The 14,727-nt window shown below is 37.6% G+C and overlaps 1 protein-coding gene across 1 annotated transcript; it reads left to right on the top strand.

Annotated features, from left to right (window-relative positions):
- Positions 1 to 3,236: 3,236 nt before the first annotated feature.
- LOC139964640 (zinc finger CCCH domain-containing protein 15-like) lies at positions 3,237 to 14,262 on the top strand. The gene is made up of 10 exons (XM_071966406.1): positions 3,237 to 3,395; positions 4,162 to 4,263; positions 5,370 to 5,475; positions 6,200 to 6,343; positions 6,866 to 6,957; positions 7,573 to 7,755; positions 8,136 to 8,282; positions 9,094 to 9,198; positions 9,911 to 10,067; positions 11,175 to 14,262. The coding sequence occupies exons 1-10, from the start codon at positions 3,327 to 3,329 to the stop codon at positions 11,360 to 11,362; spliced, it is 1,293 nt and encodes a 430-aa protein (XP_071822507.1). The 5' UTR covers positions 3,237 to 3,326; the 3' UTR covers positions 11,363 to 14,262.
- Positions 14,263 to 14,727: the final 465 nt, after the last annotated feature.

The raw sequence follows: 14,727 nt of genomic DNA, 5'->3' as shown, positions 1-14,727 counted from the left end.
GGGGCACAGTGAATCATCTTGGATAACTCTAGAAAATCAAGAAATTATTAATGTATAGCGCCACCATTTCAACACAAGCCTTTGAGCCTACAAGTCACAGAAACGTTAGTAGGGAGGAGCAGCTTCTCGGAAATTGGTGAGGATTTCTTGATTTTCATCTCCAAATCTAAAATTTTGAATGTCATCATCCAAGTCTCCTAAAAAATAGGATGAATTCATATGAAGTTTACTTCATCATCATTGAATAAAGTAGTTTAGCAACAATTATAGGACTATGCTGATCCACTGTGCCCCACCTTCCCCTATTATGTGACTTAAAAGACAGTGAAATTCATGATTCTGAGCAGACAGTAACCAGCGAATTTCAACCAAACATTTCAACTAAACACTAAAACAAAGAAATCATTTAACTGGCAACATCAGGAGAAAAGAACAGGGTTAATCTTCGACTTGACTGTAGCAAATGACTATACCGTCATGCCAGATTGAAACCCTTGACACGTGGGTGAAGCGCCTCTTTTTAGTACGGTAGTCCAGAAGAGACATCTTAGAAATGAAATAAATAAAAGATCCACGTCGCGTGTATTCCAGGTTTTACGCTCCCAACAGTGGCACGTAAGTGGGAAAGGGGGGGGGGGGTGGTTGAGGATCGGAGCAATACCTCAACGTCCATTGTAAGTCGGGGGAAAACGTTAATTCAGTCTGGGGGAAGTTTTCAATATGCAAACAGGATTGCACCATTTGACATCTAAAGTTTGATTATTTGGGGGGAGGGGCAGCGGGGCGGGGGGAGGGGACCGGACCCCAAGGCCATATCCCTCTTTCACAATTTTTTTATTCGCCTACAGCCCATCCATAAAGGTTAATATTACTCCTATACCAACATCTTTCGGGAGCCTTAGAATTCCCCCTCTTCCCAATTCTGTGAACGTCACTGCATGGTTCCTATGTAGTGAACATAATGTTTTGGTAGACAAGTAGTGTATCTGCTCAAAAAAAAAAGATCTTTTCTTCGGTAAACTGGTAACAGGTTACGACCCATTGAATTGTTTTATCCTTCATATCAAATACTTTATCTTCAATTGTAAACAAAACAATGTTAAGCCTGACTGCAATTTCTTCCATAAAATGAAATTCATTCTTAACGTTGAGAAGCACATTGCTTCCAAGCGAAACTCTACTAGCTCTGCTCGTAGAAAATGCATGGCATTGAAGACTTGTTTTTCTCATTCAATCAATGAACTTTGCGACTCTTGACTTAACCTATGCTTATCATCTACCTTACTGTTACATTTATGTAGTAGCATAGACAATCTCTGATGTTTTTCGCTGTTTTATTCCTCACTGTGCTTTGTTTTACTTGTGTGTGGGTGTTTATGTTCGTACGTAGGCCTGCGTGTATGCATGCATGTGTGTCTCTGTGTTTGTATGTAATAATAATCAAATAGACATAATAATGTTGTGAGTTCTTTAGTATTACAATACAACTCAATCATTGCCTAAAATTAAAAGAAAAAAAAACATATATGTCGAAGGGTATAAGTAGAGAGAGATCCGTTCTAGCAAACGCGCCACTGTATCCCTTTCAAGCTTGTACCACCCTTGGTTCATTCCTCTTTCGCCGCCTCTGTCCATATGTGTTATATTTGTTGAAAAGGCCAATCCCTCCTACACTTTTACTTCTATCTTATATTTCCTCTTTTTAAAAAGGTTTTCTAGCACTTCTATACCATTTATATTGTTATCCTTCAAACTGTAACCCTTTTCATTTCTTTACGTTTTTCTTACTTGAAAGTTTCAGGTTTAATCCCTATTTCTTCCTCAAATAACGTACAAGAGAATTTCAGACATAAACATGCAAAATTGAGAAAATGAAAAGCTTTTGTCCAAGACAAGGGTCACAGACAAGGGATTGGTGACACAATATGCCAGGTACTGCCTATAGACTTTCATATCATAAAATCGTGGTTTTACTTCTTTAACAATTACATTATTAATATTATTATTATTGTTATTATCATTATTGTTATTGTTATCATTATAATTATAATTATTTGTTAAATATGATTATTAATATGATTATTAATATAATTAATAATAATATTATGATTATTATTATGATTATTATGATTATTATGATGATTATTATTATTATTATTATATATTATGAAAATTATTGTGCAAACTTAGTATTTTCACAAAAAGTACCAGATACCCAATAATGCTCAGAGGCTTTGTGATTCAGTGCCTAAAGTTCCTTGTTAGCTATCTGTCCTTTGTTCTGTGTAATGTTATTGCTTACAGTGTTTAATGGTCCAATTTATTTGTTTGATCATCTGTCTAAATATATGTCTTTAGTCTGTTTCCGTTTAAGTTTGCATTTGAAGAAGTTCCTGCTAGGATTGAAACCTACGAAATCTAACTTCTATATTTACTGACACATCGTATTTACATCACTATCATTTTGTGAACAATTGTTTCTATCTTCAAAGGCTGAACGTATATATAGTTATCCTATTTACGAGGTTTTCAGACTTTTGACCACTGGTGATATCAAATGATTTTTGCCCTCCACACACACACACGCACATACACACAATATCACCCAATATCTCATTAAAGTGCATCAAAGTATTAAGTGTGAAATTCACAGAGGGTGAAGTTATTGAGTTATAGCAAAGATACTACACCTTCGGTATATGTTGTTGTTGGTTATAGCCGGTTATTAGTATATTACATGGTTTCCAGAGTATTGATCATTATTACAAACCTCAAATGTGCTTTGGCAAAGAACATATCAAATAAGAAGTCATTACGAAACATTATCATTTGAGATTCATCACTGGGTTACATTTATTGTTCATATTCTGGTTGTAAGTAACGTTGCTTGCTGCCTCAAATTGTTGTAAGTATTCGACAACTTATCTGATGTAGTTGTGTTGGTTAATTGCAAAAATATGAAATTTGGTTGAAGGATTAATTTTCTGTTATGCAAATGAATTGGCAACACTGCAGTGAGTGACATCATCATAACGAAAAAAGTCACATGAAAATTGTCAGTTTGGTTTGCGTGTATTTAATCCTCGCAGGCGACATTCTGGGATACTTTTACATTATCATTCATAATGTATACTTTGATACTATACCAGGGAGTTGTTCAATAACAACTTAATGCTCGTATCTTGGCGTTCCATACACATGCTGTCGAATCCAATAAGCACATGTCATACTGAATTCTGTGTTGAACGGCAATTACTAAAAGGCTGTTTCAATTCTACACGAACTGCGCAAGTCACACACTTACGTCGCAATACGCTACACCGAAAATGCCTCCGAAGAAGGGACAAAAAGCCAATAAAAAGACAGAACAAAAAGTTAAAGAAAAATTAATAGAGGTATATGCTCATGTCGAAGAAATATAAATTTTTTTTGTATGGTAATGTTGTTTCATTATGCCTTTCGATGGCGGTACTGGCCTGCTGCAAAGATGTCGTTAGTGTTACCGTTAGGCTACAGTGTAGAATATAATACGGATTAACTTTATAACACGGATTCTTTTATAGCCTAGGCTGTAAAAGCCAACAATCGTAATGTTACGCAATGTTCGGGCATTTGGCTAGTTCATCGATCATCTAAATAGAGCACTGGTATAACGCTGAATGGCCTCAGAATACATTTTGAGTTCAATCTTGCGAGATAACTAATGAAAAGGAAAACTTAGGACTAGGTAACATGTAATTTAATAGTTATCGGTAATACCCCAAATATGTTAGAAAGTCAGATGGTCAACTTTGCTCAAACCTCAAAGTCAACAAGTATTTTACTTTTCCAAGCCAAGATCAGTTATGAAAGTACTTTTGACAAACTTCTAGCAACTGTAACATGCTAAAATTTGGGGCGAATACTGCTGACTTGTAATATCACTACCCTATCATTCAATCCTGACAGTCTTAACAATCTATTTTGGTACTAAATATGACGACTTCCTTTTTTTGCCAAAACTTTTGGCCTATTTGCAGAAAGCCAGCGAATGAAAATTCAGACAAACCATTTTTCCTTTATTAACAATAGTGTCATTGGAACCAAAACATTAGAATGAAAGAACAGCCCTAGTGAATCTACATGAAATAATATAAAACAGTGATTTTCTCTTCTTAACAGGATAAAACTTTTGGACTAAAGAATAAAAAAGGAGCTAAGCAACAAACATTCATCAAGTCAGTCCAACATCAAGTCAAATATGGAAACCAGAAAGCCACCAAGGTATCTTTGATTTCATTTTCATACTTTAAAGCTAGAATATGTTATTTTAGTATCCTAGACTGATTAATTTCTTCCAGGCCTAGGCCTAGACCAAAAATTGTTGATACTACTGGGACAAAATTTCAAATTCTCTTTGTAGTAATAATGATACATGTCCTAGTCTCTGTGCTACTAGTAGTACAGTACTGTAATACAATGCTAATGGATGTTTTAATGGAAGCTAACAAAACCAGTAAGCCCAACTTAGGCTTGTATTAGGCACCTCAGAAAGGGATCTCTCTAGGCTATACCCCGTTGAAACTTCAGCTATGGGAAGGAAGTGAAAAAGAAGAAGAAAAACAAAGCCTTTTGTCAGAATCACTTACGTGGTGACTGCCTATCTCGTCTAGCAAACCAATTCAAGTCAAAGTAACATCGGTTCAAGGGACGAAATAACTGGGTTCGCATAGCAATTTGCTACCCAAGAATTGCCAGTTGCTAGTCAATATTACTTTTAATTAGCAAACGATGCAGTACCTGCTAATGCTAATTGTTATTCCAAGAATTGTCGAGCAAATATTGCTAATCAATTCTCTAAAACTATTTCGTCCCTTGCGGTTAGGCTACCGTTGCCATGGGTGTGAATGTAGTATGTGCTATTTTTGTTTACAACAAGCTGGGTAAGGTACCGAGCACCTGAGGTTTGATCAACCCTCCGGTTACCCGTCAATATACAGTACTTAAGCTAGTGTACAGTAGCACATGTTCAACGTTGCACAACCAAGATTCTACTGACTGACCAATCGTTAGCAGGCAAGCGTAGTTTTGAGGCCTGTTATCTGTCTTAAAGACCTCCTTCCCCGTTCCCTGGGGGCATCCCCCTTTAACCCATTTGCTAAATTTTTAACCTATCTCTCTATAACCCATTCCCTTTTCAGAACCCATTTTTCTGTAGTTTAACCTTAGACCAATGTTGTGTCAGAATGAATGAAGTACTTACATGTGATCTCAACTGTTGATATCTATAGTGATCTCTTTCAATGATGGGCCTTAAAGTTGGTACGATTTTAAGGTCTTTTACGATTCGGTAAACAAGTATAATTTATTCTCTGATCTCTCTATCTGAGGTTGACGATGCTCAAGACAAGAAGAAGGGTCGTGAACTTAAGAAGAAGGAGCAAGACGAATTGAATCTGTTATTCAGACCTGTTGCAGGACAGAAAGTTGCAAAAGGTAAACCTAATTAAAAGCATACGGCATAAACATTAATTGCTAGGTATTAGGAAATCTCTTAAATTCCTTGATATTTTTCCAGACCCTTGTTGCAGAGTCGGGACTGGGGCATAAATTGCTACCGTCTCAGAGAACCAAATGCTGCTTTTTATGAAAGTAGCATCTCTGGTGACCAAGAAGAGATCAGCACCTTTTGGCAACTCAGCCAGGTGGTATCTTGGGTGCCTCGAACCGAGTAGTGGTCACTGGTCCTAAACGTCCTACTACCAAACTACTGTAGTATATCGCCAAAAACAATACTTTCTAAGAATCCACAAAGGTATAAATTGTTGGAATTAAAATATACATTTGTGACTATCTGTCAAAGTAAATACAGTACTGCAATGTGTGCGGTTGACCACTAACGTAAAACTTATATTGATGCCAAATTTAAGTCGCTGTAAGTGCTTTCCATGGCTGTAGTCGCTGCAACTACTGACTGAATAAGCAGTACAGTATGTTTAAGGAGACACTAAAAACATATTTATAGGCTAAGTCCTTTTGATGCCATTTCTTTGATTAGTTGTGTGTGTGTGTCTGCATATCAGTTGTTTTATTTTCTTTCCGTATTGAGTGCTCTGCAGAGTGGATGCGTGCATCATAATTCCTGTTATGAACAGCGGCTACGGCTTTTCCTTGCAAATTCAGATATCATTCATGTTTCTTCTTCTTCTTGCCCTTTCAGGAGTCGATCCCAAGTCAGTGGTCTGTGCCTTCTTTAAGCAAGGAACCTGCCGTAAAGGTGATAAGTGTAAATTCTCACATGACCTCACGCTGGAAAGAAAATCCGAAAAGAGGAGTATTTATGAAGAGGGCGGTCAGGAGAAAGGTGAGTCTTTCTGTTACATACTTGTCGTACCTGCATGGGGGGAGGGTGGGTGGGGGGGAGGGTGGGGGGAATCCACCATCAGATAACAGCAGGTCGTGTTACTGTGAGGAATCTCAAGTGTGGAAAATTGAATAGAGTAGAACTAGTACCGGCCAGAAAAAGTTGGAAGATTGGCAGGCCTCAAAGCTCATCACATCGTAAGTCACAAGTTGGGATATATTGGTATTGCCGGGAGACAAAAATATGTCGTTTAACAGTTGTAGGAGATCCAAACCAGGCTTGCAAATATTTAAAGACACACAGCCTGTGGCACCACTCTACAGTACCCCTTTGCATTTGAATTTTTTTCCCTCATAAGAAGTGTGCTCCACGACACATCAACGAGCCGCTTGTTACGTTTAGTATTTATTCGCTACGTTAAGTATTTGAGTATATTTCTCATTTACTCGGGATGTTTTGCCATCGGATGCTTCTGTAGTCTTTGGTATTTTTGTAACATGTTTCGTTTGTTTTAATGACTAGATACCATGGAGGACTGGGACGAGGCTAAGTTGAAAGAAGTGGTGGAACAAAAACACGCTGAAGCTGACAAGAAGATTCCAAAAACTAACATCGTAAGTAGTTCACAAGTCGAGGGTGCATAACTCTCGTACTACTATTACTCTACCTGTCATGCTTTTGTTGTTGTATTCTTCTTTTTTCTTGTTTATTGTAAGTATACGAAAGTTAGAAAGGCCCGAGGTTTCGATCCTTGCAGGATCTTCTTAAGAGGCCGACTGAAGCTAAAACAGACTAAAAACACATCTAAAAGAAACAGCTCTTTGTCTGTTTGTCTCTGCCCATGTTTACAAACCTATCTACCTTTTCATCGGAATAGAAATACCTCCTTATAGTTTTTTCATCGAATAAATCTTGGTAAGATACTGTATTAAATTAATCATTTTTTTGAATTCTAGAGCATTTTTTACCTTCAGGATACTCTTTTCTGGTGTTTTTCTTTATATTTCATACTGGCATTAATCACATGTTAAGAATCAAAGCAGTAATTCTGCAAAATTTTTCCTTTTTATTCATTATTTTAAGTGCCACAATTCACCCAAAAGTAAATATATTTGGTATAGGATTGTGTTTGTCTAACACTGTCATTTCATCTGAAGAACTGAAATCAACATGACTTTCTGCTGATATCTGTGTTTTATTTTTTCTTTGTTGTATGCATTGACCTACAGGTTTGCAAACATTTCGTCAAAGCCATTGAGGAGAGCAAGTATGGCTGGTTTTGGAACTGTCCAAGCGGCGAGAAGTGCATCTACAAACACACCCTGCCTCCTGGCTTTGTCCTGAAGAAGAAGAAACCCACCGAACAACCGGAGGAAGAGAAAATATCCCTGGAAGAATTAATCGAGGAAGAGGTTAGGATCAATTAAATTAAATGTACCACACACATGACAAAAATACAAACCAAATGTCCCAAAATGGTATCAACATTCAAAAAATGAAGTCAGTCATAACAGTCATAAGTCCAAAAATATGAATCAATCCTTCTCCAAAGCATACACTCATAAATGCATGATCGAAGCCAACTGGATGGGCCCTTGTGTGAACTCCAAAGGTTGGTTTGGTCCTGCCATGTCATTGTAATTCTATACATGTTTATCAAATATTTAATGACTTAATCATTTTAAAACAAAAAAATGTATATTGACTTACAAGTCAGATTACATTATTTCATCGTTGTTTCGTTCTGTGAGACGTTCTTACATCATTTTTGGCTGTTCCTCCCTTCTCGCAGAGGGCGAAGCTTGGTCCAAACCAGACCAAAATAACGCTGGAAACATTCAGGGATTGGAAGCAGAGGAAAATTGAAGAGAAGAAGAGGAAACTAGAACAAGATCAGACCAAGAAGAAGAACGACTTTAAAGAAGGGAAGGCCTTAGGGGTAAGTCCACGATGGTGCAAGATGTATCGACACGACCAGCTGATTATTTGGACTCGAAAATTCCCCACGGGATTCTCTGGAAGTCTTTTTTTATTTTTTATACTTCACTTTACCAAATACATTTTAAGTTAGGTCTTTGTTACGTATTTCAGAAATTGACCGATGGCAATTTTGGTTTTCACAAATTTTAATACCCAAATGCAATGTTGTTCACTACTTTATTCCACCCTATGGCATTATTTGATACACCTGACCTCAAACTGAAATACTGCCCTCCATTTGTGAGTATTTGTGCGAGTACGTATCTCCGTGGGTGTTTTTAGCGGTAAATGGAGTTTGATATATGTGAGTGTAAATTTAAAGAAATGCCTTACATAATGTAACCATGTTAGTTTGGAAATTGACAGAGTAAGGAGGGATAGAGCACTTGAATGGAGTAGAAGCAGGTGGGGTGGGGGTGGGGGTTGGTGTCCAGCTGAGTTGGAATCGAGTTGTGAAGACAATTAGTCAAGCCTAAATTGACAGACAAGTGTATCGCTTTAACGGACCAAAAAATTTAAACTGTTAAAACCAAGGCCTTTCCAGTTCACTCATTTACTTTAGCAGTGATAATAGTTTGACTGAAAATCATATCTGGAGATGGTTTTTTTCATTGATATACATAATTTCAACCACTGGACGTCCCATGCTGAGATGGGTGGGAAGAAGGGGGGGTGGGGAAAGGGGGCCTCAATCCGGACCTTAACCGTTCAGAGACGTTAACGGTTAGCCGAGTCCCAGCTTGCTAACTAGCTGTCGTTCCTCTCTTCAGATAACGGGACGCGAAGTGTTCCAATTTAACCCGGACATGATCCTAGCAGACGACGATGAAGCCGATGAGGGGGTGATGGAGATGGAGGAAGGGGAAACTCGGGAGGTAAGCTATCTCTCCTCGAAACATCTTTTGGAGCTTTTGGTTTCGATGATAATCGTAACCTATGCATTCATGATGGCATATGTGTGTGTGTGTTATGGTGTGTGTGGTTGCTTGAAACACCATATCTCAAGAATGGAAGGTCTGACAAATTTTATATTTAATGTGTAGAAGATCCACATTGAGTACAAGAAGGCTAATGTTTGTGGTAGAGGTCAAAGGTCATTTGGGGTCACCAGGGGTCAAATTTTGAAAACCTTGTAAACACGATATTTCAAGAAGGGAATCATGGGCAGACCTCATATTTAGTGTGTAGAAGTACGGCATTGTTTAAAGAAGCCTACTGTTTTTGGTGGAGGGCAAAGGTCATTTGGGGTCACCAGGAGTCAAATAGTGAAACCCTTGTAAACATGTACACCCTCACTATATACATTATGTCAGATTCATGAAGAAAACTGCTCATGTTACACGAAACCACAATGCATTTTTGCATTCTGGTTCTCAACCACTCCAGAAAATAAATATTCTCTTCCCAAAATAAATAACATATTCATGAAATTCTCCAACTATGCTCTAGACCATTGCAAAAAATCCCCCCCAAATGGTTCACATCTTCTAGGTTTTTTTTCGGCGATAAGTTACTTCCGTTCTAGACCCGTTCTTTCCTCTTACTTCGAAAGTCTTTGAACTTTGACCTCACTCTGTCATTTTTCAGGAGTCGACCTCCGTGAGGGATCTAACTGCCGAGGCCCTCGCGTCTCAGGCCATGGAGGCTACCGACACGGGCACGGTTTCGACGAGCCGGTCGAGAGAGGGCGCCACTTCGTCAAACGTAACAGATACATACAGAGGAAATAGTATAGACCCCTCAGGTAAAAACTGTTGTCACTTTTTCCTTTTTTGGAATAGTTTGAGAAATAGATCATTATTATTGCAATTATTAAACAACAAAGCTCAACCAAACCGGACGAGTATTAAGTAACGTTTCAACTAACGAAGCAAAAGCGTAACGTTTTGAAATGTTTGTAATTTGCTATTTTATGCTTAATGGAATTACCTAGTACCAACTGCTTAAATAGCTGTTCTGAAATGAAATGATAGAAATGTACTCAAGTCTTAATTTTCAGTTCCTCGGCTTTGAAAGAAGCATTTTTTATGCATCTGGTAACCAATCTTTTGGCATGTTTCTGGCACCTTCTGAGCAGTAGAAATTTCTGATTCTCTATTGGTCAGATTAAAACACCATCATAGTTGTTTTGCCTCCCACCCAAGTGAATTTGTGCATGCAAGTGTGCAAAAGGGTAAGAGTGTGTGAAAAGGGTAAAGAAAGGGGTAAAAGTCACATGGATTAGAAGATTAGAAACAAAGATTGGATTTGCAAAGAATTGGGATTTGGAGAAGTAGTGGATGAGGTAATGTGATTCCAGTCACTAGAATGTGCTCTTGGAACAATTCAATTTATGATTCGAATCAATAATTCTTGCTTCATAACTTGCCCATTTTGTCTCTCCTGGCCTTCAAAGCTGTATTTCTTTGAGTTTGAGTCGTGAAAAGTCTGTTTGTATCACTCGCCATCAAAGTGTAAGAATAAAGTATCGGTAAAACACAATTTTGTTCACTTATTTTGGCATAATCACAGCATGAAGGCAAAAAAATTTCAAAGGTTGTCAAGCGAGAAAAGTGGAAAATATAAGTATGTCAGAAACTGAATATATTGGCTTGATTGGGATTGGATAGTCAAATGGTGAATGACTGGCAAAACTAGAGGGCGTCACATGGTCGTGATCACATCGATGTTGAAGATGGAATGTGTGTTAAAGAACTATTTTCTGTCAACACTACATAGCGTGGCAAGAATCACCAACAAAAATGAAGCTTTTAAGGTCAAAGATCATTCAGAGCTTATTGGTCAATCCAGTTTTAATTAGAATTAAAATTTTGAATTTTTATTTAATTTTTTTTATGAAATTCTGTTTCAGTCGAAGATGAGGCGGACAGACTGGGGGCGGCAGCACCGATCCCATCGCAAGGTCCGACGGATGGAATAGAGGGCGCTATGGTTAACGGAACGGAGACCATAGACTTGGACGTGGAAGTGGACGAGGAATTATTTGACGAAGACTTGGATAATCTGGACGAGGAATTGGACCAGATTGATCTAGATTGACAAAGGGCCCCCTCCCTTTCGCAAAGCCACGAACAACGTCAAATCTAGAACTTCCAGATAATTATCATTGAGGGTTTCCCGGAATAAAATTTGTTTTTTTGGATGGAGAGCTTCGCTAAATACCTTACAGCAGAACCGTATGTTGTCCTTGTGTGTCAGTCCAAGTCATATCCATCTTCTTGCCGAGGGTCGCCAACATTTTTTTTTCTTCATTTTTGTGAGCGTTTTTTCCCCCTTCTTTTTGACCTTTTTGTTTCTTTTTTCGTAAGAATGTTTTGGATCTAAGCAATGGTCGGATAAAAGAAGTGCATGGTTGACTATGGTATGCCCAACCCTAAGGTTCCCCGGGACAATATCCTAGCTGGTCGTTACTGTCCAGATTGAATCACGGGAAAGGGGTTGTGTTAAAAACTCTGTTTCCTAATAAAAATTGGACTTGTTTAAATGGGGCAACATGGCCTGGGTTGGATATAACTTTCAGTAGTAATGGCAGTTACTGTAGGTTACTTCAGTATTTACCTAAAACTGAACGAGGTGAAAGAGGTGGAACGAGAAACAGCTGGTTCGAGAAACAGCTGGTTGGGTACTTGGAGGAGCTGACATATGGTGTGAACAGTAATTATATACAAGCAAGTGTTTGTATTATTTATTCTGATCAAGCCATTGTAACCTTGGTAATACACCAGATGTAGGTAATGAATGAGTAAAATTTCACTTGTTGCAATTTTATCTTATGTAACCGGGTGCTGAATTAATGATGTGATCAGAAATGCACAATTTGTTAACAGTTGTAACTTTGGTTCGTCATGAACCGTGTGTGTCCATGTGTGTGCACATGCGTTTGTTTTGTATTCTGACCGAGGACTTGAACAAAAGAATTCCAAGTCCTCGGTTGTGATTTCCAGAGAATCACCACGTCCTCGGAAGAATTCTATTGTATGGGTTATTGTTAAGGTTAGGGTACGTGGATTTGAACAATGGAAAATACAATGGGGTCCTCGGTCTGAATGTAATACAAACGTGCGTGTGTGTGTGTGTGCACTAGTGTCACATTCAAACCTGGGGACTTGAACAAAAGAGTTCCCAGTCCTTGGATGTCATCCGAAAAGAAACACCAGTCCACATGAAAGATTTCTGTTGTCAAGGGGGTATTTTTAAGGTAAGGGTATGTGGTTTTTCAAACAGTGGAAAAATACAAACAATGGGGTCCTTCCTAGGTCTAACGTTCAAACGCACCCGTGAGTGTGTGTTTGGGTGTGCATATTCACTGTTTATTGTAGTAGTAAAAGCATATCTTGAGATTCAAATTGACAGCTGAAATGTTAAAATTCCCTCAACTTTACATCGTTGTCGATGTGTTTAATAAGTGGAAAGAGATTGATAAATGATACTTGTACTTAATTCTCAAGTTTGTTTGGTAACTATAAATGAAAAGTGTTGGGTAATCACCACCGTGCCACTTTAACTTACTAACTTATTAATCTATTTATCTCCTAAATGCTTATGCTCTGCTAACCTATAAAAGGATCACTTTAGATCAAAGTTTGGTTTTAAGTTTTGCAATCATTAGAGAGAATAATTATAAGTGCAAGCTACATATTATAGTACCACTTTTATTGTTTGAGAAAATTACCCTGTTTAACATCACAAAAGGCTGATCAATCAAAATAGCAGTGGGATACACTAGTTAAGATCACAAACCTTAAAATCAGCACCTTTGTGAACACTTATAATATTTGAAATGGAAAAGAAAAGGTCATAAGAATGGTATCCAATAAAAATGTTATGGATGTCAATGTTGTAATGATAAAACGAGTAATGGATTTTGTCTGTAAGCCCTGTTTGTGAATGCAAGCTAAAAGGAAACTTTTTCATTTTTTTGGGGGGGGGGGTGTAGGGGGGCAGTTTTGGGAAGGTAGATAATTGAGTTTACAACACTGGAACATGTCAAAAAATGAATATATACAAAACTGTTGTAATATTGACCATGACACCTGAATTGTGAAATGCTGCCATCATTAAATTTTATTTAAAGGAGCATACCGGACATACAAAAGAAAAATGGAAGATGAATGTTTTGACACCAAATTAGATATATCCAAAGATTTCCTGATCTTGTTTTATTCTAACTTGTTGGAATTTCACAATTTGACATTCAGGTTTTGTTTAAAGCCATTCTTGTTTATGCTTGTCCAACAACAAAATCTAAGGAGATCTCAGATTTGGTCACGGATGTCCTAAACATACATGTCTTCATTTACAAGCCTACATTCAATTTGTATTGGTTAATGGTATATTTAGTAGGCATAGATAGAGTATTAATTCTTGTGGAGGGGGTGGGGGGGGGGAGCAGGGAGAGATTAATCTTAATGGTACAGTACATACAAACATCCAGTGTTTTAGTTTCTAGCACATGAGGGGCTGGGGTTGTCCAAACGTTCTCAACTTTCTCACCCCCTTTGCTGATATTGTCAGCAAAAAGTAGGAATACAGAGGCATATGTATGCATAGCTATTGTAGCATTGGTCTCAGTTCAGTGTATTTCCGGGTGCGTAGGATTTCCAGGTCAAAGGTCATACTCTATCATGGTCTCTTAAAATCTGAAGATTCTTTTTTGGTTTTTGTCCACACAGTTAAAAATGGAGACATAAGAATGTGCTGACTATAACTAATCTCTTATGAAATTTATCTAATGTAAGTAATCTCGAGGTAGATGAGATGCACCTCAAAGCCTCCGTACAGGATAGTGTAGTTTTTCCAGTGAAGATGGTCGGATGAACTATCGTGTACGGAAATGCAACCAGCTACCTACGGATACCTTTAAAGAACCTGTTATGTTTCAGCTAGAAGCTTATCAAAGTTAATAAACTATATATAACCTTATTAAACGAATGATAACTTATTATTATTTTTGTGTTTTCTTCGTCATGTCTTGTCAAACAAAGGATAAATGTTTATTTTAAGAAACTTGATTTTTCGTCCAACTTTGATCATTTTGTTAGGCTGTATGTTTTTCAAAATTGGACCCAAGTCACATTTTGTTCGAATCTTTCCAGACTGATGCGGTGAAGAGATGGCGCCCTATTCAGAAGACAGTAAGAAATTGGATTCTTTCTCTCTTTAAAACATTGTTTTCTGTATAAAGTCATGATTAAACTAAGGAGAAAAACCTTTACATTTTTGACATGAGAGAACATATTATTAACAAAGGAACTAATTTTTGAGAACCTTAATTTTTCGTCCAAATTTGATAACTTTGTAAGGCTATATACCCTTAGTAGTTTCTTCAAATTTCTACTATATGTTTATAATCTTCCAACACTGATACGGGAAAAGCGATGGCGCCCTTTTCATTTGACCTCAGA

Source organism: Apostichopus japonicus, chromosome 23 (genome assembly GCF_037975245.1).
Source record: "Apostichopus japonicus isolate 1M-3 chromosome 23, ASM3797524v1, whole genome shotgun sequence".
In the NCBI taxonomy this organism is placed as follows: domain Eukaryota; kingdom Metazoa; phylum Echinodermata; class Holothuroidea; order Aspidochirotida; family Stichopodidae; genus Apostichopus; species Apostichopus japonicus.
This window is presented reverse-complemented; position numbering and strand designations above follow the sequence as displayed.